The sequence below is a fragment of the Lissotriton vulgaris genome, chromosome 11, assembly GCF_964263255.1.
Source record: "Lissotriton vulgaris chromosome 11, aLisVul1.2, whole genome shotgun sequence".
NCBI classification, from domain to species: domain Eukaryota; kingdom Metazoa; phylum Chordata; class Amphibia; order Caudata; family Salamandridae; genus Lissotriton; species Lissotriton vulgaris.
The window spans coordinates 495,675,613-495,703,499 of record NC_141699.1 but is presented as its reverse complement, the minus strand read 5'-3'; the positions used below and the strand labels follow the sequence as shown (position 1 = coordinate 495,703,499).

The 27,887-nt window shown below is 45.7% G+C and overlaps 1 protein-coding gene across 1 annotated transcript in view; it reads right to left on the bottom strand.

Moving 5' to 3' along the window:
* The window catches only part of ZMAT4 (zinc finger matrin-type 4), a 2,083,246-nt gene that overhangs the window by 49,706 nt on the left and 2,005,653 nt on the right, over positions 1-27,887 (bottom strand). The window contains exon 6 of the mRNA XM_086943563.1: positions 20,808-20,904. Coding sequence (XP_086799689.1) covers positions 20,808-20,904 — 97 coding nt within the window. The remainder of the gene's footprint in view (positions 1-20,807; positions 20,905-27,887) is intronic.

The following is a 27,887-nucleotide window of genomic DNA, read 5'->3' as shown; positions in this document are numbered from 1 at the left end:
GTCTTTTGTTTTACAGGAACCACGTGTTTGGAATAAATACGTAGGTATTATTGCATGCACTAATTATAGATTGCAGCATTTATTTAATTAAAAATAACTCATTGCAGAGCTAAGGAGTGGCGAACACAGGGCTGGTCCCTGTGTAGTCCCGAAGAAGTGCTTGGGGTATGCACGAAACATGTTGACAGGAGTTGATAGGTACACCTTAACACATTACGTTTAGGGACCCCTATTTTTCTACCCCATTTTTAATATTACCACCTAGAGGCAAGAATAAAGTCTATTGAAAACCTAATGGGCAGGTATTTTTAAACACATCACTTAGTCCACTCCACTATCACACCCGCACCACACATAGTCAATTATAAGTGCTCCTACGTAATTCGCAAGTCGCAGCACGCCCCAGCCCGTAGAGGACTGGGATGGCCCCAATGATGAAGCATGTCACCACGGGGCAACCCTGGTGAGTGAGGGGACACCTAGAAAAAGAGCAATTTCTCCTTTTCTATCTACTATACCATCCAGACCAACCCAATTGAGTGTTGTGAATGGATTTATAGTGTCCGGCTAGGCTCTCAGGTATCTGGTAACAGAGACCTTTTGTTGAATATAGTATTTGGAGGGTGAGCCTTAGCCTTTTTCCTCCCTCTAACTCCCTTTCCTTTAGTACTTTTTCCATATAGACCAGGAGAGTGGGGCCTATGACAAGAAAGGATGAAACCAAGGTCAATGGGAGCCCTGACATGGGGATTCCCATTGATCTTGGTACCATCAATTCATATTTCATGCACTAAGCCCAGCCACACAAGTGGTTCAGTGTTTTTATCAGGATAAGTGGAGCAATGATGGGTGGTAGCAATTTTGGGGATTCCTCCTGATTCCGGATGTTTCCATCACAGAAATGCAAGGAAAAGGCGTGACTTTAGGCAAACTTTGCAGGGCACTGTGGGTACTGGGGTGAATGTAAGACATTGTTCTGCATTCTGTCCATCAACTGTACTTTTTGCAATGTTCACCCCGAGTGGGCTGGGAATGCTCAGACGTGAGTTTCAGGCTCTCCACATCACTGTCAAGCTATCCAGGCTGAAGAAGGCTGATAGCCAGAAACCGGTCCTTGGATGCTTGATTCCGGTCTAGGAAAGACATGGCTTGGTAGTTCGGGCTGGACTGTTCCCATGAGGCACAGGGTCAAGGCTGCTTTGCATATAGCCATTGTCTGACCTAGGGTAGTGTGGAGTGCAAAAAATGATGGATTTAGGCCCAGACCCTTGTACTGGGGTGAATGTAAGACATTGTTCTGCATTCTGTCCATCAACTGTGTTTTTTGCACTGTGGGTATGAGAATATCATGAGATCCACGCTAGGCACACCACCCTGGAGTTCTCTGTTTTTCGTGCTTTAAAAAATGTCTGTGGTTCATAGGTTTGAGTGAGTTGTGCCACAGCATGTCCTAGGAATGCCACAGCAATTCCAATTGCTTATCTATCAATGTATTGCTTTGGGGCCTTTTGTGTCATAGTCAAAAGTGGGGTACAATGCATATCAAGGGATATTTTGCACCTATGAGTAGTTAGGATTATGTGGCTCCCCACAGATTTCAGAACTTTCCATCACAGAAATGTGAGAAAAAATGTGTTTTCTAGTCAAGTTTTGATGATTGCAAGGCATTCTGGGTAGAAAAATTCTGGTGAGAGCCACACAATTCCCCCCACCCTGGTTTTCCCCAGGTGTCCACTTTAAAAAAACTTACAGGGTTGGTAGGTTTTCTTAGGTGCCGACTGAGCTAGGGACCAAAACCCACAACTCACACTTTGAAAAAGAGGGTTGGTTTTGAGTGGAAAAATATGTGTCCATGGAGGCATCACAATATTTCATTGAATACTGCAGTTTTTTCCAATGTGGGTAATTGTGGATTTTGGGCCTTACAGAAACCTAGAAAACATATACATCTTTGAAAACTAGGGCCCCCATTAGGATGATGGGCAGACTTTGTACGCACGCCATCTCATCGCAAAAAGGGAACACCCGCCATAAGGGCGGGGGTCTCATTGGTGGCATTAGGATGCGCCCGCCACAGTGGCGGGCGCATCCAGCATTCCTACCATTGTGGCAAGCGGTGCACCGCCCGCCACAATGGCAGGAAGGCATGCTGTGCAATTCCATGCACAACATGGCAGGCACCGCGCGTTGCCTGCCGTGTTGTTCATGGAACTGCCATGTGCACCCCCCCCTCCCCTGGAGACCTTGGGGGCCCGCAAGGGGCCCCTAAAGCAGACTCCACATACCTTTCCATGGCAGCATTGCAGCCACTAAAAGGCGTTGCAAATTGCCATCCTAATATGGCTGGCGGTGTCTGATAGATACCGCCACCATATAAACCTTTTTCCGCCCCGGTCGCAAGGCGACCAGGGCGGAAAAGCGTCGGACAATGTTTCCGTCCCCCGCGGTCCCCCCAGCCAAACTAATATGGCGGAAGGTCATTCCGGCACGGATGGTGGGCGGATCGCCCCCGCCAGGCCGGCAGTGGCTACCACCGGCCTGGTGGGGGCGATCCGCCCGCCATCCTAATGGGCCCCTAGGCATCTGGGCAAATGCAGAGTGGGGTGACTTGCATGGCTCTCACCAGGTGTTTTATCCACAATGTCTTGGAAAACTCAAACTTTAAATAAAATAAAAATTCCTCACATTTCTGTGATGGTAGGTTCTGAAATCTGTGGGGAGCCGCAGAATTCCTTCCACTCAACATTCCCCCAAGTCCCCAGATAATATGATACCTCACTTGTGTCGGTAGGCCTAGTGCCTGTGACAGGAAGTGGCTCAAAGTGCAACATAGACACATCAGATTTACCACTCAAAGCTGATTTAAGCTGATCCTGACATGTAATTTATGTTTAATTAGACACTGGGGGGACTTCAGGGTGGTGTGACTTGCAGGGCTTTCACCCAGCTTTTTCTTAGACAGAATCCATTGCAAACCACTAACTTTGCCTGAAAAAACACATTCCCTAAGATTTCCGTGATGGAATGTTCTGGAATCTGTAGGGAGCCACAAGCGTCCTTCCACCCAGCATTCTCCCAAGTCTCCAGTTAAAAATGATATCTGACTTGGGAAGGTAGGACTAGTGCTTGTGGCAGGACACGTCCCAAAATGCAACAGGACACATATTTTCCACTCAAAACTGACCCTCTTTTTCAAAATGTGAGTTGTGGGTTTTGGTCCATAGATCAGTCGGCACCTAAGAAAACCTATCAAACCTGTAAGTTTTTTTTAAACTAGGCACCTGGGGAAAACCAGGGTTGGGTGAATTGTGTGGCTCTCACCAGAATGTTTCTACCCTTCTTCCCTTGCAATCCTTAAAACTTGACTAGAAAAACACATTTTTCTCACATTTCTATGGCGGAAAGTTCTGGAATCTGTGGGGAGCCACAGATTTCTTACTGCTCATAGGTGCAAAATATCCCTTGATATGAATTGTTCCCCACTTTTGACTATGACACAAAAGTCCCCAAAGCACTAAATTGATAGATAAGCAAGTGAAATTGCTGTGGTATTCCTAGGACATGCTGTTGCACAACTCACTCAAACCTATGAACCACAGACATTTTTTAAAGCAGGACAACCAGAGGACTCCAGGGTGGTGTGCCTAGGGTGGATCCCATGATGTTCTCATACCCACAGTGCCCTGCAAAGTTTGCCTGAAGTCACGCCTTTTCCTTGCATTTCTGTGATGGAAACTTCCGGAATCAGGAGGAATCCAAATAATTGCTACCATCCAGCATTGCTCCACTTATCCTGATAAAAAAACTGAACCACTCATGTGGCTGGGCTTAGTGCATGCAACATGAATTGATGGTACCAAGATCAATGGGAATCCCCATGTCAGGGCTCCCATTGACCTTGGTTTCATTCTTATTTGTCTATGGGCCCCACTCTCCCGGTCTTTATGGAAAAACAGCATCTAAAAGAATGAAATATCATCTCTCTTGCATTTAGGATGGATTGTAATAGGCCGAGGAGAGCAGAAAGACGAGGCTTTAGGGGTGAGAGTGGGTTTTGGTGTCAGGATGTGCCAGACCAACTCCATTATTTAAAAAAAATATATAGTCCTGTCATCCACTAAGGGGCAGGTAGATTGGGTTGTCTCTTATGGGGTAGGGGTGTGGCCAATGCCAGTGATCAATCTGAGAAAATATCAATTGTGCCATTAAGTAATTTTAGGCCATGAGTTCTAGTTTCTTAATACAAGTACAACTATTAGTGCTATTTTTTTTATTAATTTGTGTGTAAAACGTGAACCTAACAATAACATCCCTGTTTATTTTTTCAGTTAGTTTCTATGGCTTTTTTTAAAGCCAGTATGTAGTTATAGTTAGGACCACGTTTCTATAGATAAACAGTTTTTTGACCTGCCAATAGCTTTGGTGTCGTTTCACAAATCTTCACGAATTTCTCCCCAAAAAGTGATCCTGTAGTTCTAGTTGCACATAGAAAGTTTAAGGGAGATCCATCAAGTGGGGTCCTAGGAAAAAAAAGAAGTTGAAAAAATTGTGTTTCCCATGTTAATTTCCAGTGACTTTTAGACACGCCTGCAGTCAGAACTGCAAGACCAACTACACCAAATTTAGCAGAAAGCTAGCTTTTGTTCCACAGATTGTGCTTTTCCATTATTTGGTGTAAATCTATTCAATAGTTTGGGAGATATTAAAGGAAATCCAAATTTGTAAGTATGAGACTGTGACTACTTTGCAAATAATAACAAGCTTGTGCAGAAATCTGCAGAGCTCTGATTGGCTCACAACATTTCAACCTGGAAGTGTTGTCAGCCATCTTGGGACTCAACTTCAGTTGAGTTTTAAAAGTAAATGCTGAAAAAAAGAAAAGAGAGCAGGGACAAATACCTAGACCTTCTTGTTCTGGTGCTGGTGTCCAAGAGGGACTCTGCAAGAGCAAAAAATAATTTTTTGTTTGAATTCATGGTAAAATGTATGAATATTGGTGTGAATAAAAAAAAACACAAGTGCAGTATCCTGCGTTTGTTTTTCATGAATCCCTGTGTGTGCCAGGTTCTGGGGGCTTGCTACCTTTAATAAAGGAGTGGGGACCCCCCTAATCGGGCTTAGTTATGGCCCGGGGACCACCCCTCAGGGCTTATGTTTAAATAATATGGGGGGCCACACAGACTCTCCTCAGAACTCGAGGGGCCCCCACCTCCCCAGGACTACAATAAGGATGGAGTCTGCATGGACCCCCGACCCTAGGGACCACCACCCCTCCTTTGCCAAAAACACACCCTCCTACCCCTGGAGCCAATATTGACCCTGGGGACTGCCACACCCAGGGCTGGGTTCTGCTATGTCCCAGGGTACGCACCCCTGGGACATAGTTGTTTTATTTTGCTTTTTCCACCAAGCAAAAGCAAACTCTCAGCTTAATTCTCCCGCTTGCTGAAAGCGTAGGTTTCATCTCTTTCCCTGCCTGTTGTCATGAAGGCAGGAAAGGAAACTATTGCTCTTGCATGCGAGGAGCTACATTTCCAGCAGCTCCCTGCATTCAAGAGCAATGCTGGCTCCGGCAGGAGGCAGGATGCCGAATGGGACAACGGGGGCCTAGAGGCTCTCCGTGATTTCCATCCTGAACACCTGGTGCCCTGGGACACATGGTTGGGCCTCCGAGATGGGTTCCCCGAGACTGAATTTGGCCCCGGGGAGAAGGGCTGTGCTGCCCCCTCCCTCATTCAGTTATTGTGATAAGAGAAAGTCATCCTTTTTGCCCCAATCACCCCCATATTTTGACTGATACTGGTGGTAACTGATTCTGACAGGGCCCTGGGCTCTAATAGCCAGGCCTAGGGCCAGTGCTCTGGCTAAAAATTTATATAGTAATCAGGTGTAATAACAATTGACACTCGCAACCTACCTGTAAGTCTACAGTATATGGTACAGCATGTAGGTTTAGAGGATCAGCAACTTGGTGGTGCTTATTCGTGCACTGCTGTGTTCCCTGTCAAAACCTGCTTTACAAACTGCTTTTGAATTAAAATTACATGCAGATTTGATTTGGGATTTAAAGGTACTTCTAAAGTATTAAACTACCTTACTTTTAAATATAAGTCACCTCTAAGGTCTACACTATATGCCCGCAGAGTAGGTGCAATGCAAAAATAAGCACAGACAATTTAATAGTATGCCTGGATGATGAACTTCACTCCATTTGCAGAGTAAGCACAGTTTTTCACACTCTGTGCTCTGCGGAGCACGCAGAGGTCTGAAAATCTCCACTTCGTGAAGCAGAGTGGAGTTTTTTTCCTCGCTTGCCAACATTACATTTTCAAGAGAGGAAAATCCAAAGCTAGAGAACCTGCTGTTTGCGTTGAGGAAGCTGCTGCTTGAGTAGAACATCTACTTTAGTGGCTTAAAGAAGCCGCAACCTCTTGTGCTGCGCATGGTGCTGTTCGCGCTGCATGGAACACACACGTTGCTGCTTGTGGAACTGTGCACAGCAGTCTTTTTATGGTCACTTTGTGGAGTTCTTCATAGCGCAACTCCACAAACTCTGCCTAGGCCTATTTAATAGATGTTTTATATGTTCTAGGGCGGTAAGATTACCAATTCTGTTGTTCCCCATAGTAGCACTTTGAGCTCTATAGGGTAACATGTGAATATTATAATACAGTGTAACTATTGACTACAGTAAGCTAAAATAATAGTTAAAGTATTTGAAAGATTGGTAATTGTTGAATTTATCCTAATTAATACAAAAAGAAGTTATAGGCCTTTTTTTCTGTGAGCCAAAATGCAGCCTTGTAACAGCCTCCCCTGATTGGCCAGCCTTAACAGGCTTAGCCAAACTGCTTTGATGAGGTGATAAGTGGCCTGCATAGAGGCAGAGTTTGTCTGATGGGTTAGCTCTGCATCTGCAAAACACAGGCCAGGATGGGGACTGGGTAAATCAAACTGGGCTTCTAAGAGAGCAGGTCAGTAAGGAATACCAGGCAGGCCTACTCCATCTTCCTGTAGCCCCAGGACAGATGGCAGCCAAGTGAATGAAATTTACAGAAGGACTGGAAAGGAAGTGTTAAGGGATATGGTCCACACCAGTGGGTTGATTTAGCCAGCTCTCACTCCATAGGAAAGAAAATGTCTGTCTTGAATTTTAAAGTGTAGTGCTTTGTAGGACAAGAATATGACACATTTTGGAGGTAGCTGTTATGCTTTTGGGTGGCACCCTGTAACCTATTGGTCAGGGGCCCCCCTCTGCTTGTGGCCCCATAACATTGAATAAATATTTGAAAGCTGCAAGTCTGCTGCCTGAAACTACCAGGGCTACTTCTGTAAAAGACAGATGAACCCAACTCCTGGCCTTGGCAAAGGCAAAACAACTGTGTTTTCTCAGCAATTCCATATTAAAAAATGATCTAAAATCTTTTGGGGAGGTGACTATATTGTTTATCTATTGGAGAGCAATTTATATGTGACTGTGATGAGTGCGTTCTTTCTTGTCCTCTCTTGGTGGGAGCACAGTCCATTGTGGAAGAGGTGTGGCGCAGCGGCCAGGGTGCCTGACTCCAGGTCACTGGGTTCACAGTTCGATCCCCAGCGGCAGATTATCCCAGCACCATGTGACTCTGGGCAATAGCTTGCTTAATCTTCCTGACAGCCTCCAGCACCTTGACAGCCTTGGATAATTATGCCCTTTACAAATACTGGATTTCATTCATGGTTCTCCCTTTAAATTACTAAGAGTACGCAAATGTGCAATTCACTTGGATAAAGCCCTGTTTGTCCCTGTTCACCTTAGTAGTATTCAAAGGTCTTACTGCCTTTTGTCAGGATGATTGCCAGCTTAACAAGTGGTCATCTGCCTGTTTTGGTGGCCCATTCTTGAAGCAGAGGAATATGAGGTTATGTCCAACAAACATAGAAGCACTGACGTCATTTAGTTAAGAAGAAGGACTGTTGTTTGGTTGAGAGTCACGTCTTTGTAGCCTTGTTGTGTTCTCTATAGGATGATTCATGGTATGAGATAATTGTGGGTAAAGATGCACCAGGAAAAGCATTGCCAAAACACACACAAGGTCAGTGGTGACATTTTTATGTGCTCCATTATGCAGCTGTAGTGTGAAATACATACTGGCCATTTACCCAAGGAGGTAGCACCTAGTATTTAACCAGTAGAAAGAAATCCACTTGGGTAGATATTTTGTGAAAAACTGTGGACTCCTGTTGGATAGAAGTGCAGGTGTGGTTCCTTTGTAGCTGAGTCACTCACACAGTTACTGACACACCCACAAATACCCACACAGATACTCAAACACTCTCCCGCAGACCACGGCTGGACTGGGAAGAGAAACCAGCTCAGACAATTCAACTCGACCAGCTCGGGGGGGGGGGGTTGTTGTGCTACTGGGAAGCTCTAGTGGCAAGCGCTGCTGCCACTTTTATTTTGCTACGGCTGTGAAACCAGACCCCAATGACAAAACTGGTCCCCACAGCTGCAAAACCGGCACTCTGCCTCCAGCCCATTAGAACCGGCCCAGCCCTGTCACAGATGCACTCAGACACTCATGCACCCACTCCCAGACCCCTACAGCCACTCACATAGCCACTTCCAGACCTATTCAGACACTTAAGCACCCACTCACAGACCCACTCAGTCAAGTACACCCACTCAGACACTCATGCATCCACTCACAGACCCATAAACCTCACACCTTCTCACAGACCTACTGAGATACTCACTCAAAAACATATAAACCTACACAGACACTCATGCACTCACTCACTAATCCACTTAGATACTCACGCACCCACTCACACACTCTGTGAGGCACATTTGAAGCCACTCAGAGACCCATACAGACACTCAAACACCCACTCACATTCCTGTTGAGACACTCATGCACTCCCTCACACACCCACTGAGACAATTATGCACTCACTCACACACTCACTCTCAAAGGTTATAGATTACAGTTTGGAAATAATATTTAAAGAACCTTAGAAATTCACTTAAAAAACAAAGCATACAGGGACAATATAGTTAGAAAAATACATACAAAACTTTAGAAATTCACTGAAAAAAACAAATGTTACAAGGGCATTATTCTTAGGAAATAGAATAAAAAACCTTTAAAATTCTCTAGAAAAATCTAAGGTCACAGGGACATTATTGTTAGGCTCACATTGCACTCGTACAAAACCAGTCAAATTCAGCAGTTATAATAAGTTTTACTAGCTATAACTTACGCCTCCGCAGTACACTGCTTATGATCTCACAAATTACATCACTCATGACCGGGTCAGTGACATCACTGATGACATCATCCACAGAAGCACTCATGTACCCACTCACTCCTCTCATGTACCCACCCACATACCCACGTACCAATTCACAGACCCATACAAGTACGCACACAACCACTCATTCATCCATAGAGCCAGTACTGAAGTGCACAGTTGAGAAAAGGCTATTGTCAGACATTTAAGCCTAAAAATCTTCAATGTCTGATTCATTATCAAAAATGAGGAAGGAGGTCCTGATTGAAACCCTCGTCTATCAAGGATAACAATGAAAAATAACTTTACCCAATGCAGAGTGGCTCCAGTAAGCCACTTTTTTCAGTATAACTTTTTACTGCAAAGGCTAAATGCTCCACTTTTCCAGAGCCTCACAGCTTTCATGAATTGCATTACAGATTCCTACCCCAAGCAGGACTGATTATACTTTGATTCTGTCTACAAATCTGAAGCTAAAATGCAAGCTCACAAGAATGTCCTGGTATATTTATAGTATATGCATATCTGGCTATCCATATTTGACATTAAAATTCAAAGCCAACATTTTCAATCAACAAAAGTCAAAAAGTCCTTCCTTACAATATTACTAAAGAGCTCATTTAATGAAAATAAAAGTAGAGTCCTAGTAGTACCCCTGAAATGTTGTGCTAAGTGTAGGCTTCCGGGTGTACTGCGGATAATGTCAGTTGGCAGGTCTTACAAGATCCCACTGTGCGGTGCTATCTTTAGCTGAGAAGCCAACACAGAGGAATGTGCAATTTCACATTTTATTACCTCCACAGGTAAAACAGTTTCTCCAAGGAGAAATACCTTCCTTTACAACAACCAGCAAGTGTGGGGTGATATGCTCCCTTTTTCATTCTGGAAAACAAGTTAATCCAGCCATTGAAGGAAGTAAATATGTGACCTCTTTCAGGGCATATTTCAGTCCAATCAAAGTTAGTTGATGCCCAAAAATATACATGTTGGCATACCCCAACTTCTAAGTCACATTAGGCCCTGGAGCCTCTACTTTCAAATCCTTGAGTTCACTGCACTCATTATGGAGACTGTACCATAATAAATGCATTTACCTCTGTCAGGAATCATTTTGGGAAATCCTGGCAGACCTAAAAATGCTACATTCGGTCATAAAGGTACCTTTGTGATTAGGCCACAAATATCCTAATTGCTAATTGCTAAAACTCTGCCTCAAAGTCCACATATACACACTCAACCAGTCTGTGACTTTCATACCCACCACACATGTTCAGTGCTTTTACTTGAGAAGAAGTTCTACCTCACTCAAAAGATTTTCAATACGATAGATGTCAGTCTACGTGCTACCTGTTACAAAGTTCTCTGAGTTAGATAATATTTTAACATTTATAAACTATAGAGTCCAATACAATCTGTTTCAAATGTGTAGGTTGATTTTAAAACTGCAAAACAATACAATCAGTAATTTGCCACTTTTCAAAGTTTAATTTACCCCTATTCATGGTTGATGAAGTATCTTGCAAAAAGTGAATCAGGTAAAATTCAGGGCTGGAACTGGAATACTTTACTCCAAGAATACATAAATTGGGGTCAAGGTGTGGCAGAGGAAAGGGTCAAAGTCGCATGGGGCAGAGCTTGAAAAGCTGAATCTGACAGTAAACTTATAATTTATTTGAAAAATATCTGCTGCCTGGCAGCGCGTTCTTTCCAGCGTGTGGCGCTATTGTGGTAGCGTGTGTGTGGTGGCAGCTCCGCTGCTTTTAACTTCCCGTTTTTTCTATTTAATTTAAAAATTGTTTTAGGCACTTTTACCTTGTTCTTAAAGCCTGGCCCACATACCCCCACCTCTGTCACCCTTTACTCGCACTCTAATAGGCAAACTCACCGCGCTTTGCGGGTCCTTCGCCCTGTCTCGAGGCGGCCATCTTTGGTGAGGGAGAGCAGTGTGGTAGTAGTCCTTTGTTGATCTTGCTCGCTGACTACTTAGGCAGGCAAGTTTGGCAGCGCGTTCTTTCCAGCGTGTGGCGCTATTGTGGTAGCGTGTGTGTGGTGGCAGCTCCGCTGCTTTTAACTTCCCGTTTTTTCTATTTAATTTAAAAATTGTTTTAGGCACTTTTACCTTGTTCTTAAAGCCTGGCCCACATACCCCCACCTCTGTCACCCTTTACTCGCACTCTAATAGGCAAACTCACAGCGCTTTGCGGGTCCTTCGCCCTGTCTCGAGGCGGCCATCTTTGGTGAGGGAGAGCAGTGTGGTAGTAGTCCTTTGTTGATCTTGCTCGCTGACTACTTAGGCAGGCAAGTTTGGCAGCGCGTTCTTTCCAGCGTGTGGCGCTATTGTGGTAGCGTGTGTGTGGTGGCAGCTCCGCTGCTTTTAACTTCCCGTTTTTTCTATTTAATTTAAAAATTGTTTTAGGCACTTTTACCTTGTTCTTAAAGCCTGGCCCACATACCCCCACCTCTGTCACCCTTTACTCGCACTCTAATAGGCAAACTCACCGCGCTTTGCGGGTCCTTCGCCCTGTCTCGAGGCGGCCATCTTTGGTGAGGGAGAGCAGTGTGGTAGTAGTCCTTTGTTGATCTTGCTCGCTGACTACTTAGGCAGGCAAGTTTGGCAGCGCGTTCTTTCCAGCGTGTGGCGCTATTGTGGTACCGTGTGTGTGGTGGCAGCTCCGCTGCTTTTAACTTCCCGTTTTTTCTATTTAATTTAAAAATTGTTTTAGGCACTTTTACCTTGTTCTTAAAGCCTGGCCCACATACCCCCACCTCTGTCACCCTTTACTCGCACTCTAATAGGCAAACTCACCGCGCTTTGCGGGTCCTTCGCCCTGTCTCGAGGCGGCCATCTTTGGTGAGGGAGAGCAGTGTGGTAGTAGTCCTTTGTTGATCTTGCTCGCTGACTACTTAGGCAGCCATGCTGACGCGCAGCGGCCACGCGCAGTGGGGACGCCGTAATGACGCCGGAGTTACGCCAGAGTTCAGCCCGTCTGTGCCCGTCCGGGCCCGGACGGGCTTAGGGCCTGTCACTATGCCCATCTCCTCGGCGCCACCTACCAATAGGTATCATTATGAGAGGGAGGCTCTCCTGTCCTATCGTCCGTCCCACCCTTCCACCTGCTGTTTCGCACTAGAGGTAACTACTCCATTTCTACCGTGCAGAGCCTGTATTACCGGTCATAATTCTGTGGCTGTGAAGTCTGCTCTTTCCATGGCGCTATTGAATTGCCGGTCATTGCCGAGTCACGCCATTGAGATTAATTCTCTCATTCTGGACCACGAGCTCGATGTGCTGTTTCTCACCGAGACCTGGCTTTCCCCCAGCTCGGGCCCTGATATGGTCAGAGCACTCCCTTCAGGCTATCTTATATCCTACCTAGATAGACCTGTGGGGAGGGGAGGAGGAGTTGCTATCCTCTTTAGAGACACGCTTGCTTGTAAGGTTCAGAACGGAGGGGTGGCTGATTGTGAGAGCTGTCAGTTCACCCTCCGCTTGTCATCTACGGTGTCTCTGACGGGCCTGTTGATTTATCGCCCGCCTGGCTCTCTGGGAAATTTCCCCATTTCCTTCCTAGAAACAACGACTCTTCTTGCTTCCTCAGCCACCAACTTTGTGGCTCTTGGGGATTTTAATATCCATCTTGACGACCCCTCTAACGCCCCGGGAGTAGATCTGTTGGATGATCTCAAAGCGTTTGGAATCACTCTGGCCAACCCGGGGGCGACCCATGAGAAGGGTCACCTGCTTGACCCCATATTCTCTAACCTGGGCCACTTTATTCCATCTCCGGCGCTGCCCCTGCCCTGGACAGACCATTTCTTGGTGTCCGCAGTGTGGCAATTTGATAATCTAGCTGCAATGGTCCCAAGGGTCCACACTTTGGAAAGAGCCTGGTCGAGGCTCTCAATTGACACCTGGTCGGCACATCTGGAGGCAACGCGGCCCCCTCCTGGTTCTAACCCGTTAGTCGCGGAAGCGAATGCACACACTTGGCTTACGGACTCGTTAGATATCCTTCTTCCCAAAAAGAAACAACTTATGAAGGGGAAGAGAGTGGGTTCGGCGCCGTGGTATACGCCCGAATTGAGATCCCTAAGGAAGGGATGCAAGAGGCTAGAGCGGTCCTGGAGGAAGGACTGGTGTGAAACGAAGCGGAAGGATTATCGGGAGGCCCTGAGTATATACAAATCCGCCATTTGTGTGGCAAAATCTGGATTCTTTGAAGAGAGAATAGGTTCCGCGGCCAACTCTTCTAAAGAATCATTCAGAGTTATCAAGGAATTACTGAACATTCCCGAACCCCCGATCATCCATGAGGACCCACGCAAAAAATGCACAGAACTGGCGTCCTTTTTTAAAACAAAAATTGATAATATACTGGCTTCCCTTCCCCGCCCAGGTGAGGTATCTTCCCCGGGTGATATCCCTGGTCCGCAGGGTAGGATGCGATCAGTGGAGCTGACCTCCTTTGGTACTGTTACCATGGAGGAAGTTCTCTTGATTTTGAGGACCATGAAGAGTGGCTCCCCGAAAGATCCGGTACCTGTTAAATATCTAAAACAGGTGGCATCTACCATTGGTGGCCCAGTGACTGACCTTATAAACTTGTCCCTCACTCAAGGGGTAGTACCCCCCAGTTGGAAAGGGGCGGTCGTGAAGGCCCTTTTAAAAAAACCTAATCTGGACCCCGCCGACCTCGCCAACTTCAGGCCTTTCTCACTGCTGCCGGGCCTTAGTAAGATCGCTGAGAAGCTGGTCAACAGCCGCCTGTCGGACTTCTTGGAGGCCAATTCCCTCTTAGGTGACTCCCAAACCGGCTTCCGTCCCGGTCAGGGGACTGACACCGCCCTGCTGGCGGTTGTGGAGAACGCTAGGAGCATTTTGGATTCAGGGGGATCAGTGGCAGTGATCCTCCTGGACCTCAGTGCTGCTTTTGACACCGTGGACCATCAGGTGCTTCTCCAACGGCTGGCAGGGGTGGGGATCACCGGTTTGGCCCTCAAGTGGTTTGCTTCCTTCTTGGAAGGTCGCACATTCGAGGTATGGGAAGGCCCTGAAAAATCATCTTCAATCCCTCTCCAGTGTGGTGTGCCACAGGGCTCTTCATTGAGCCATACGTTATTCAACGTCTATATGGCCCCCCTGGAGAGTGTGGTACTGCCGCTGGGTATCAAAATCATCAGTTATGCTGATGATACTCAGTTGGTGGTAGGCCTTTCCCAGTCGGCTCACCATCCTGACCGGCTGCACTCGTGTCTGGAGAAGATCTACACATGGATGTGCAGCTCAGCACCAAAGCTCAACGGCTCCAAGACGGAGCTGATGCTGCTGGGAAATTCTTCTCCATCTCTGTCTCCCAGCAGCTGGCCCGACTGCCTTGGACCTGTACCCACCCCCAAGCAGGAGATTAAGAGCCTCGGGGTTTGGCTTGAGCAGGACCTGTCGTTTAAAACCCATGCCAAAAAGACTGCTGGCGTGTGCTTTGGCCTGCTCCGCTCGGCTCGGAAGATTCTACCGCTGCTCCCAGCGGCCACTAGGAGACTTCTCATCCAGGGGCTTATCATCTCGTGGCTGGATTTCAGCAACGTGTTGTTCCTGGGTGCTCCAGAATCTACCATGAACAAACTGCAGCAAGTGCAGAATGCGGCTGCCAGGCTTCTGACGGATATCCCCAGACATCAATCTGCTCGCCCTGCGCTCAAGGCGCTGCATTGGCTCCCTGTGAGGGACAGGGTGAAGTTCAAGTCACTCTGTATCGCTCATAAAGTCCTGCAGGGGGCAGGTCCACCTATTCTGGGGAAGATGGTTCAGCCCTACAAAGCCCTCCGCTCTCTCCGGTCTGACCACCAACACCTTTTGCAGGTTGGGAGGGTGAAGAAGGTAAGAACTGGTGGCAGAAGGTTCTCTATAAACGTAGCCACTCTGTGGAATTCTCTTCCCCTACAACTTCGCTCGGAAGCCAGTTTGCTTCGGTTCCGCAAGCTTTTAAAAACTTTTCTGTTTTCTGCTTAACCCCCCCATTACTCTGTAGTTTCATTCCCTGGTGAGCGCTGGGATGCCTTTCTGGTAACCAGGCGCTATATAAAACTCAGAATAATAATTAATAATAAAGAAATTGTCAGCAAAGGCAACTGTGACAGCCAATTTGTTCAATCTTAATTAATAGATCACAAAGAGGCTGAACTTTTATATATCTTACAAAGTTAAGACACCTACTGTGGAGATGACCTCCTTTGGTACTGTTACCATGGAGGAAGTTCTCTTGATTTTGAGGACCATGAAGAGTGGCTCCCCGAAAGATCCGGTACCTGTTAAATATCTAAAACAGGTGGCATCTACCATTGGTGGCCCAGTGACTGACCTTATAAACTTGTCCCTCACTCAAGGGGTAGTACCCCCCAGTTGGAAAGGGGCGGTCGTGAAGGCCCTTTTAAAAAAACCTAATCTGGACCCCGCCGACCTCGCCAACTTCAGGCCTTTCTCGCTGCTGCCGGGCCTTAGTAAGATCGCTGAGAAGCTGGTCAACAGCCGCCTGTCGGACTTCTTGGAGGCCAATTCCCTCTTAGGTGACTCCCAAACCGGCTTCCGTCCCGGTCAGGGGACTGACACCGCCCTGCTGGCGGTTGTGGAGAACGCTCGGCTCGGAAGATTCTACCGCTGCTCCCAGCGGCCACTAGGAGACTTCTCATCCAGGGGCTTATCATCTCGCGGCTGGATTTCAGCAACGTGTTGTTCCTGGGTGCTCCAGAATCTACCATGAACAAACTGCAGCAAGTGCAGAATGCGGCTGCCAGGCTTCTGACGGATATCCCCAGACATCAATCTGCTCGCCCTGCGCTCAAGGCGCTGCATTGGCTCCCTGTGAGGGACAGGGTGAAGTTCAAGTCACTCTGTGGGGATTATAATAGCGGTACGATAACTCTGATAGAAGAGTTCTGTGGTTTGGTCTATCACTGTTTTGACTAAAAGTAGCAAAGAGTGCTAGCATACTTGCTATACAGCACATTGTGATGCGTCCATGTTGTGTTTAGGACCGGTTCCTGTTGTGCACACTAGTCCTACCCACACATGTGAGGTGCCATTTTTATTGGAAGACATGTGGGAGCATTCAATACGACCGTTTTTATTACCAATTGGAATTCACTGCATTTATGACTTCCAAATGCAAGCCAGTGTGTTAGAAAGAAGACATTTTTAAAAATACCATCTAAATGATATGCTAGTACAGGCACACAGAAATTCCGAGATATACAAATAACCACTGTTTCTAAACTCCTTATCATGTGCCCATCTCAGAAATAAGTAAGTTTTTTTGATATCCATTTTCATTTTACATTTCACCATATGAGTTAGTCTATACTTGTTGGACTTGGCTCTTTTGGCAGGTTCACCCCTAAACCTTTTGCTTTTAATTGGGACCTGATGTTAGTTGTTTTTGGCTTCTGCGCACTTCAAGACTATGTCCCAGTGTAAGGTGTGAGCGCAGTCTGAGTGCGTGTGGTGAGATTGGCCTGCCCTCCCATAGGAATGTATGGGGAATGAGTGTGTCCACGGTAGTTCCTGATGTGTGGGGAGTGCAGGGGCGAGTTTGGTATGTGCGAACTCGTGAGATTAAATGCTGCACTACGGTGTGCGCATATTTATTGTGTCTAGTGTGGAAGTGCCCCTTTTAGAAGTTGGTATGTCTGTGCAGTGATTGTGAATTGACTGTCTGGCTTGTGATTGGCCGGAGCTGGCTGGTGTGCCTGGCTCCAGGAGTCAGAATGGGTCTGCCCGGTGGTGAATGGGGAGATCTGCCTGTAGATGGGAGGGAGGAGTGCACCTGTGACCTGAATAGGGCTGTGCCTTCCCTCCACAATGCTGGCTCCGCCCCCTGTGATGCACCTGATGTCCCTAGCCTGTCCTGTGAATAGAGAGAGGGGCTGAGCAAAACAAAGTGCTCAAGAACCAAAGTGCTCAAGAACCAGTTGTAACTGGTTCTCCCCTTTCCCTTCAGGTTAGACAAAGGAAAAATGTGTATAAAAAGGGGCTGTGACCCCATGTATGTTGTTCTCACTGATCCTATCTTGTGGGGGGCCTGCTGCTGCTGGGAGCCAGGAGGTACCACCAATGGGGACTGCCTCCCTGCTGGAGGACGCTGTGAGCTGGCCCCTGGGCCCAGCCTTTGCCCCCCACCTTCTGAAGAGAGTTTCTCTGGACCTTGAGGAACCAAGTGCCATGAGGTGCTTTATTCTGTGGAAAAGAGCAGTATGGTCCATTTTTTAAGGAGCGCTTTGTTGTGAGGCCAAGAGGAGCAGCGCTTCTATCTCTGAACTGTAGCGTGAAGCTGCACCACGTGGGATCCCTGCTTTTCTGGCTGATTTCCGCATTGGTGCCCAACCCGCAGATTTGCCATTTATTCTATCCCTAGCGGGTTCCCACCTCGCCAGAGACCTTGTGCCAGCTTTTTCATGCTCTTGCGGGTGCCCACCCCGCCATGGATCGTGTATGTAATTAACGGGATCCTACCCCGTATTGCCTGCAGCCTGCCGCCAGGGATTGTATATTCATTTCTGAGGAAGCCTACCCCTCGTGTGGCCCCGTGTTGCATCCTGCCGGCAGAAGAAGCCAGTGAAATGCGGAGGGCCCCCACGCTGCCTGCGGCGACCCATAAGTACTGGGACGAAGACAGGAAGCGGACGGGAGCCCACCCCGCGCTACTGTGAGCCAAAGAGAGCCGGAAACTGAACCCGGCTGGAGGGGTGAAGCCAGCAGGAAGGTGCGGGAGGGGCTCCCGTGTACAAGGGAGAGCCCCGTGGTATGGTGCCTGCCCCCGCCATCTTTCCGAGGAAAGAGAGCCCCTGAGGAGTAGGAGCTCTCCAGTAACTGCTGTTCTGCCCTGAGGAGTTCGGAGGTGAAGGGACCACGCTGGTAGGAGCAGCGAGGAGCGGAGATGCTTCCCAGGAGTCCCGGTGAGTTGGGCTCTGCTCTGGCATTGTGGGGACCATTGTTTTCCAAGTCCCCAGAGTGGGACTCCAACGTTGGGGCACAGTTTGTTTAAGGGCCCCAGAGGGGGCTCCAACAGCCAGTGGTGCCTACACCTCCTTTCCCCCAAATTCCTAGAGCTTGAGGGCCCCAACGAGGCCCCAGTTGTTTTCAGGTGCCAGAGTGCTCCTAGGGACTTACTTCATTGGCGCAGTTTTCCAGCTGCCCTGCGAGAGCGCAGGCAGCTGCAACGTTTGGGGCCAATTTTGTTAGAGTCCAAAGGGGGGGACAGAGTTGGCGCAGCGAGTGCCAGTGCCTCATTTTGTGATTTCACAGCTGCCCAGCAATTAGTGGGCAGCTGCATCGTTTAGGCTGCTCTTTTCCCTTGCTGCTTTCGCTACGTGCGCAGCCAGCCCGGACATTGTGGACCAAGGGCATTTGAGCCACCTGAACGGCCAGTTGGCCTGGGTTCAGTATCCAATGTGATTCTTGTGTAAGGTGATTGCCCACTGCGTTTATGCTGATAATTGCCTACTGTGTTTCATGCGTAATATGCAATGCCTTCATGCCTGTGATACTTCTAACTGTGTTTTCATGATCAGGAGGTTGTTTTGCCTAGTATAGTTTATGCTAGTGAGTTTATGGTTTCCGGCGTGATCTACACTTAAGATGATCAGGATTGCGTAGCGTGTACCTACATTTTACTAGTGGGTACTGGTTGTGTTGTACAAGTATTATTTTGTGCTACAATTATTCTATGTTCTAGAAGTGCTATTTCTACAGAGTGCAGGTTTTGACATTTTTCCACGTGGCCCTGTCATGTGTAAATAATCCCCTGTAAATACTGCCCAGTGCCAGGTGGCATAGTGTATCTGTGTGATTATTATCTAACGTGTTTATGGTAATACAAAGGCTATTTTTATATATAACCTTGTGTAGAGTTCCTTTTTGTGGTGTACCTAGTGTGTTGCTGCTGTATGTGTGTGTTGCACAAATGCTTTACACATTGCCTCCAGGATAAGCCTGACTGCTCGTGCCAAGCTACCAAGGGGGTGAGCAGGGGTTATCTTGACGTGTAACTCCCTTGCCCTGACTAGAGAGGTGGTTCCTGCCTGGCTTTGGCGCAAGCCTTAGCCAACCAGAAATCCCATTTCTAACAATACTCAGTACAGAATGAAAAAATATTGTACAATGCACCTCAGTAGTTGGCTCAGGGTACCATGGGTTCTTGGAGAACTACAATCAGAAAGGTCTAGTCGACCTAGGTCTAGTCTAGTCGAGCGTTATTGCTTATGTAAATCGACTACCTTTACAAAAAAGTTACAGATGAAAATGCAGTTTTATGTTATTCATTTTCAGTATTTTTTTATTTCAACAGTTAGTTTCTTTGTTAAACCATAAGGGATCTATATATATGACCCCGTGCTGAATTTGGAGTTTTGTCGACTTTTCAGAAAACTATAGCTTTCCTGGGTCACCCATGGAATTCATACTGGTTTCCACCACAAACTGGAAGTAGGTTGAGAGCACATAACATAGTAGGAAAAATGGGTTCTCTCTTTAAAAAATGCCAAAAATATAGTAAGAAATTAGTTTTTTTAATCCAGCTCTGCATGATCCTGAAAGCTGGGAAGATGGTTACTTTAGCACAGCAAACCGGTCATTGATGCCATTTTTAGAGAAAAAACCCCAGACAATTTTACCTGGAACACTTTTTCTATCATGCCCAAAAAACTCAAAATTCTGCTATATGTTTCCTATTTACTCCATCCCCTCCAAGGAAACGCACAAATCCTGGGTACCTTTAAAATCCCCAGAAGGTTGGAAAAAAAGGATATAAATGTGACAAGGATACCTCAAGTTGATTAAAGTAAATTATGTGCCAATCCTTTGCTTAAAAACGATGCTAAAAACAGACATTTGAGGTGAGAAGATGCAGATTGTTGGTGGCGCTGTCGAGTGCTCCATATAAAGAATCTGGTTTCCAAAATTTGAGAACTACCCTGGGTTTCCTGTTGTGTGTTGCATAATTATTGCAGCACTCTAAACCTGAGAGAGCATCATTATAGCTGCTCACTTGTGTTGAATGGAATTTAAAGTTGTTAAGTGGGTGCAGTAGTTCTCACCTGTGCCTGGGTTACCTCATTACATAGCAAATGCTTTTCACAGTTCACATTATCACTCAACAATCACTGAATCCCAGTTAATTGATTACATCCTAACTTCTACTGAGTATGTTTTTATTGTAAGGATTCTGTTTCAACACATACTCGAGAGTTTTCCTAGCTCAAACACCTTTATGCATTGAAACAAAAAGGGATGGTGTATTTTACATTTATGAAAGAGTAACTTTGGATTAATATACTAAGATTTCTCAAAAAGTAACAATCCAGCTGCAACACCTTGTGAAGTACATGAATGTTCCACTCTCTTCGCCGGACTCGGCAAAAAACACTCACACTCAATATAATTACATCAACACATCATGTTAAACTCTTTTCAGCTTCCCCAGGAAAATGTATTTCACGTGCAAAAAGATAGAACTCAGAGTAACATAAGGCATACTTACTTTGCTTGATGTTTGGAACCCTGGAGGTGTGCGTGGTACTGCTCGACTGAGTTTAGAGTAACGGCGCAAAGCGTACACGTGTAGCTGCGTTTCAAGGCTGCGAAGAAAAATCAAATACTCTCAATGCTTTGAGGGATATATATATATCATCGAAGAATAAGCCAAAAAATACATCGAAGCAGATCGAACAAACTAACTAGTTTGCTTCTAGAACTACGCCATCTGTGCTTTAAATTGTTGTCCTATATTTGATATGAATTCTCATTTTTAATTCATCTTATGGCGATGGCAGCCCTGATTTTAAAGCAAATCATGTATATTGTTTGATTTTAACATGGAATTTTATTATGTACTTTTTATCATGTACTTTTATGGTTTGAAATCGTTTAAACCGAATAAAGAAGAATTGATTGATTGATTAACTCTTCAGTATTACATCAACATTATCTAATACCAACAGGATTCTGTGGTGCTGCAGCTATTTTCAGAGTAGGGGTGCTGCCAATCTACAGCACAATACTATAGTCATGTTGGATGTAAAATGTCAAGAGTTGCCACTGCCCCAATTGACACACACCCATTCTGGGGGAGCGGGAGGAGAGCAGCGGGGGTCCATTGCTGCATACTGGAGCATATATTCCAAATATATGAATACAATTTGTAGTCAGTACGCACTTCATTAAAGTTGCCTAAACGCGTATCTAAATCATTGCAAATTCTGTTTTGGTTGGAAAAGAGTGAGGTCTTGTTTGCTTGTTAAAAGGTGTGTTTCAAAGAGGGGACTGGGTATCAGACACGTTTTCACTTGGCTATTAGCCTTCCCCCTCTAAATAGATTATTTGCTCAACTCTGCCATTGCCTGACCAACCTCCTCGACTTTGGTATTAGGGATTCTCATTACAAAATCCTCTTTACTATCTTGGCTCATCCAAAAACTGTGGGCCCGATTCACAAAGGTAAAGTTAGACCTGAAGTCTAAGTTTAGATTTGAAGTCTAAGTTTAGACCTGAAGTCTAACCTTGGATTCAGATGAAATATTTGACTTCAAGTCTAAATTTAGACTTCAGGTCTATGTTTACCTTTGTGAATTGGCCCCTGAGTTCAAAGAGCCTCACAGAAGCAGGTAGGGGTTACTGTACATGGAGAAGGAGTTCCCTCTCTATCTCGGCTCCCTTTCCCTTGCAAAGGTATGCATCTCTTCCTCATACTTTAAAGCATAAAAGCTGTGGCAAAAAGTAAGGAGCTCACTTTCTAGTGTGCCCTGATTTTAGGAACAAGTCTGGCAGAAGTCACTCAGTAGTGTTCAAAGACAGATCTATACATGGCCACAGAGCTATACATAGCCACGCATTTGGCGATGCAGCACGCGCAACGTAATTTATTTTATTTATTTATATGTTTACTTACCTCCAATCGGCCGTAATTCATAGTTTACTACCCCCCACACTGCCCCTCCGCCGCCCAACGTCAGTGCCCTGCAGCACTCCCACCACGGGCCACTACTGCAAAGGGTCCTGATCTTAGAATCATTTGCACAGATAAATTCAATGCCATCTGGTGATCTTTAACGTTTGGATTTAATACTTGGCATACAATTCTAGCAAAGGAGCAATATGAACAATCCCTACTTCTTCCAGGAGGTTTCCGAGTTTTTTCCCTAAGCATTTGTTTTTCAAAATAGGGCCGAATAATGTATTTTTTAGCACAATTTTCCCATAAAATGCCAAAACATATGCTTCGCATGGGCACTCATTAAATATACAAGTAATTTCATGGGGTGTCAATGAAGCTTGATGCTCCACAGGATTTGACTGTTTTGTTTCCCAGATTGGCATAAGGGTGCCTTTATATGTCAATAATTACCTCCAGTGTTCCAGGGCCAGTATTTTTTTGGGGTGCCACCTCAGCCAAGAATTACCTACAATATGCCAGTGCCAGAAATATTCCATTGATTTGGTCCATATACCTAGGCTGAACCGTATGTCAAAAACTAATTCTAGTATGCAAACACCTGCATTTTACCAGGGCGTTCATGTACCAAGAATTACCTCCAGCGGGCCAAGGATTTCATTTTGTCACGGGTGGCCGATATACCTGAATCGCCTCCAGCCTGCCAACCTTAGCATTTTGCCATGGGTGCCTGGTATAGAAAGAATGACTTCTATATTCCATGGTATGTATTTTACCACAGGTACTTCATATGAAAACGTTATCTCCAGCATGCCACATGTGCCAATTTTACCAAGCATAACCTTAAGTATGCCATAGTCTGAGTATTGCTATTAGTGCCCCATAACCCAAGTATTACCTTCAGTGTGTCAGGGTTTGCAACTTGAATAGCTGACCACCCTGATGCCAAGAATTGCCTCTAATATGGCAGTCAGCTTGCTGCCATGGGTAAATATGTATGCTATGAATTGCTTCCAGCATGCCAGTCAGCAGCAGACTCACACACTAATCACCCTCATTGATGCTCAGATTCACTCAGATTCACTCCTACTCATTCACACTTACTCACACTAATTCTCACTCACTCTCACACTTTTACTCACTCATTCATTCTAGCACCTTGACGCCCTTGGGCAATATTTGCGCTTTATAAATTGGTCACTCATTCGTTCATTCTCCCTCATAGTCACAAACTCATGCTTGTCATGTTTATGACAAGAAACACAGAATATTGTAGGCAGCAGGACCCTGGACCCTGGTGTACCTAACTCGGACTGTCCCTGAACGCTGTCTAACCAGGCCCAGGGCCAGTGCTATATAGAAAACACAGTGAAAACACATACATACATGATCGAACACCTATAATTGTCATGACCTATCCTATAAGATCCAAGTATTTATTAGGGCAGGGTGGTTAAAACTACCTTTAAGTCCCTAGTACATAACAGTGCATGGCAGTTTAGATGCAAGCAGCCATTTCTGCACTTACATGTGTGCACTGCTGAGAGCTTGAGATCATTTTAAAAGCAACCCCGTGTTCCAGCACTGCTATTAATTGTAAATTGTGCCCAAACTCGACTTTGATGGTGGGGGCACTTAAAAAGTAATAAGCTATGCTATTTTGGCATTCTAGGTACCTCTGCAGTCACCCCTAGGTGTTCCATGGGTGGGGGGGGGGGTCATGTCATTATAAGGAGGGCCCTTAAAAAAGATGTTTTATATTCCCTGTGGTAATGGAGAAATTGCTCATTGCAGTTTCCCGATTGTAGATGCCTAGCCCCATTGGATAAAAGGCAATAGTTTATGAATGCATAACTATTGCTAGGAATTTAGGAAGCTATTATTCAAGGACCTAGGTGAATGGCATTGCTAAATCTAACAAAATACTATTGTTGAATGTATCCTAAAATATACAGAAAATAAGTTATAAGACTTTCTTGTCTGAAAGCCAAAATTCTGCCTTCCTGTGGTCTTCTCAGATTGATGTAAAGAAAGAGAGGAACCCCTTGAGGAGAACAAGGGAATTGGGGTATCAAACCTAAGTCAAAACAAATGGATTCCCTTGGGTTGTGTACAAGAAAAGCTGGGAATTAGCTATAACACAGTAAAATTTACATCACACACGTTAAGAACTTAAACAATATTAAAATTAAGAGTACAAAACAGTTTAATGAAACATTAAAAATAGCATACGGTACACTTCAAAATAATATCCAAAGATAATTAAAAGCACATTTATAATTTTGTGACCTGCACAAAAATATACGACAGACAAAACTAAATTGTAAAACGTCATACAGATAGATCTTCATTGATCTCCTGTAGGTTTCCTATACGTGATCCCTTCTGTATTTTATAGTAGCTGTGGTTTTGGGGATGTGAAGTTTATACCATCTGCAGGTTATTCGTACAATTCCTATTCCGTAGAGGATTGAGGAAATAGTTCTAGTCCGTCAATAGGTGGACACTTTTGTGCGATTATACGACCGCTGTGATTAACAAACGTCGTGTTACACTTCTGGTCAGGAATATAAAATAGACCTGAGAAACTCACTCAATATAAGGGGATAACTTGATATGAAGAATATATGTAGAGGCGCGGTGTGCTGCCTGGTCTTAGTTGCGTGCTCGGGTGTTTCAGATCATTTAGGTAAAAATATCCCCTGTTTGAGCAGTAGCGTGGCTTCACTACGGGTGTCTGTTAGCAAGTGAGAGGAATTTTTACCTAAATGATCTGAAACACCCGAGCACGCAACTAAGACCAGGCAGCACACCGCGCCTCTACATATATTCTTCATATCAAGTTATCCCCTTATATTGAGTGAGTTTCTCAGGTCTATTTTATATTCCTGACCAGAAGTGTAACACCACAGCTACTATAAAATACAGAAGGGATCACGTATAGGAAACCTACAGGAGATCAATGAAGATCTATCTGTATGACAGACAACGAATATAACAGTCTTGACAAAGGTGGAACCTAATCATATGCACATCCACCGAAACGCGTCGACGCAAGTTCATGTACAATTCATACTTTCCTCCCCGATGTATATAAGATTGTGAGGTTATAACACCAGGGTTGCTTGAAACTTTTACTGTGAATGTACGCTTTGTAATTTTCAAGCCCTACGTTTTACAATTTAGTTTTGTCTGTCGTATATTTTTGTGCAGGTCACAAAATTATAAATGTGCTTTTAATTATCTTTGGATATTATTTTGAAGTGTACCGTATGCTATTTTTAATGTTTCATTAAACTGTTTTGTACTCTTAATTTTAATATTGTTTAAGTTCTTAACGTGTGTGATGTAAATTTTACTGTGTTATAGCTAATTCCCAGCTTTTCTTGTACACAACCCAAGGGAATCCATTTGTTTTGACTTAGGTCTTCTCAGATTGGTCAGAGTTAACAGAATTAGCCAGGCTGCTTAGATGAAGTGATAAGGAGCTCACCCAGAGAGATGCCGGAATCAATGAGAGAGGCTCTTGTTGTGACGATATTGAAGCCGGGCAAAACTAGGGAGGAGTGCAGTTCATACAGGCCTCTCTCCTTACTCAATGTCGATGCAAAACTATTTCCCAAAGTGTTGGCCACCTGGCTGGCACTCCTGGCACTCACACTGGTGGCCCCAGAGCAGGCGGGATTTATCCCAAGCAGGAACTTGTCGTATAATATTCAGACAGTTCTAGGCATGATACAGCATGTCCGACAGGATAGGAAGGTGTTGGCGGTTTTTCTTGACATGGAAAAAGCCTTCGACTCAGTGGAATGGACGTTCATGATGAAGGTTTGGCCCAGATCTCTGTACTGGGGTGAATGTATGACATTGTTCTGCATTCTGTCCATCAACTGTGGTTTTTGCATTTGCTACGCATGGGCCTGGGACTACCTTTCCTTCAAATGATAGGAGCGCTGTACTGCCGGCCGCGTGCCAGACTTAGATTGAACGATTTGGTTACAGACTCTTTTCCAATCACAAGGGGCACCAGGCAGGGTTGCCCACTCTCGCCTCTGTTATACACCCTAGTGGCAGAACCCCTGGCCTGCGCTATGCGGGAGTACCATGGCAATGAAGGCATAAGCTTCCCAAACTATAAGATTGTGGTGTCAATGTATGGGGACGACACATTGTTATTTGCCCGCGACCCTGATGTAAACCTGTCCTCGGTTCTCAGGGAAGTGGTCCGTTTTGGCGCATTATCTGGACTAAAAGTTAACTGGTCAAAGTCACTGGGCTTCCCCCTGACTCCAATCACACAACCTACTACCATGGAGTACCCGCTCCAATGGACAACTGACGAGATCAGATACCTAGGGGTGCATCTACTCACAGATCCTGAGATCATATTTAGAGCTAATTATAGAACGGCATTCAGCAAGCTGGAGGACGATGTGACTACCTGGTGCAAGATCCCGCTGTCCCTTTTGGGGCGAATTGCAATTATGAAAATGGTTGTACTCCCCAGATTCTTATTCTTGTTTACAACCATTCCGATGGTCCTCCCTAAGTCATTCTTCCAGCGGCTACAACAATTGATGATAAAACTTGCCTGGGCAGGAGGTCAGCCTCGGGCGAAATGGTCACTCCTCACGCTAACTTACTCCATGGGAGGGCTTGGTGCGCCAGACCTCGAATTGTACTACAGAGTAGCGCAGGCGGCTCACTTACACACTTGGATACACGGAAACCGAGACATACCGCATGTATAAATGGAGACTCTGTTTGCCCGGCCTCTCTCACTCCCTCATACGATTTTCGAACCGACGGACCGTAGAACTGGAACGCTAGACTCAATTTCGACCACGATTCACGCATGGTTTTGTCTTTTGCAGGCACAACATGGTGCACTGTATACTCCCCTATTATGCCTATTGATTGGGCCCGGTGGCTGCCTCCTCTCCGAGAGAAAGGAGTGGTAACGGAACTGCAGAAAATGAACATCAAGGTCACCGGAGACCTGTTCAATGATGGAATTGTCAAGACCTGGGAGCAGGCAGTAGCTGGCCTGGAATCGTCATCACTCCTGATGAGGTTCCAGTTTCACAGAGTCCACCACGCGCTTTCAGAACTTTTAGGAGGAGATATGGCAGAGCCTCCAGAGGTTAGAGAACTCAGGTACATTATAAAAGCCACTTCTCCCAAGAAACTGCTGTCTCATTTATACGCACTGGCGCAGACACATAGAGAAAACACGTACACCAAAGCACGACTGGCATGGCAGTTAGATTTACAAACAGTGTTGGACGATGGCATGTGGCTATACTGCTGCACTAACACTAGGAAGCTTTCGTTGAATGGCCGGCATAGGCTGGTTCACTTTAAATTTCTAAATAGAATATATTATACACCAGCCAGGCTCTGCAGGTATGGCCTTAGAACCTCAGCAGACTGTGAGAGATGTCACGCTCCTGATGCGGATTTCCTACACCTAGCGTGGCAATGCCCTAGAATATGGGATTTCTGGGAGACGGTTTTCGCTGAAATCAGCGCTGTGGCAGAACTTGACATCACACCAGAACCCATGATGGCTTTACTAGGATACACCAAACAGCTGCCGAAGGCTGTGCGTAGACTTGTGGACATGGGATTATTGATAGCACGCAGAGTGGTGGCATGCTGCTGGATGAG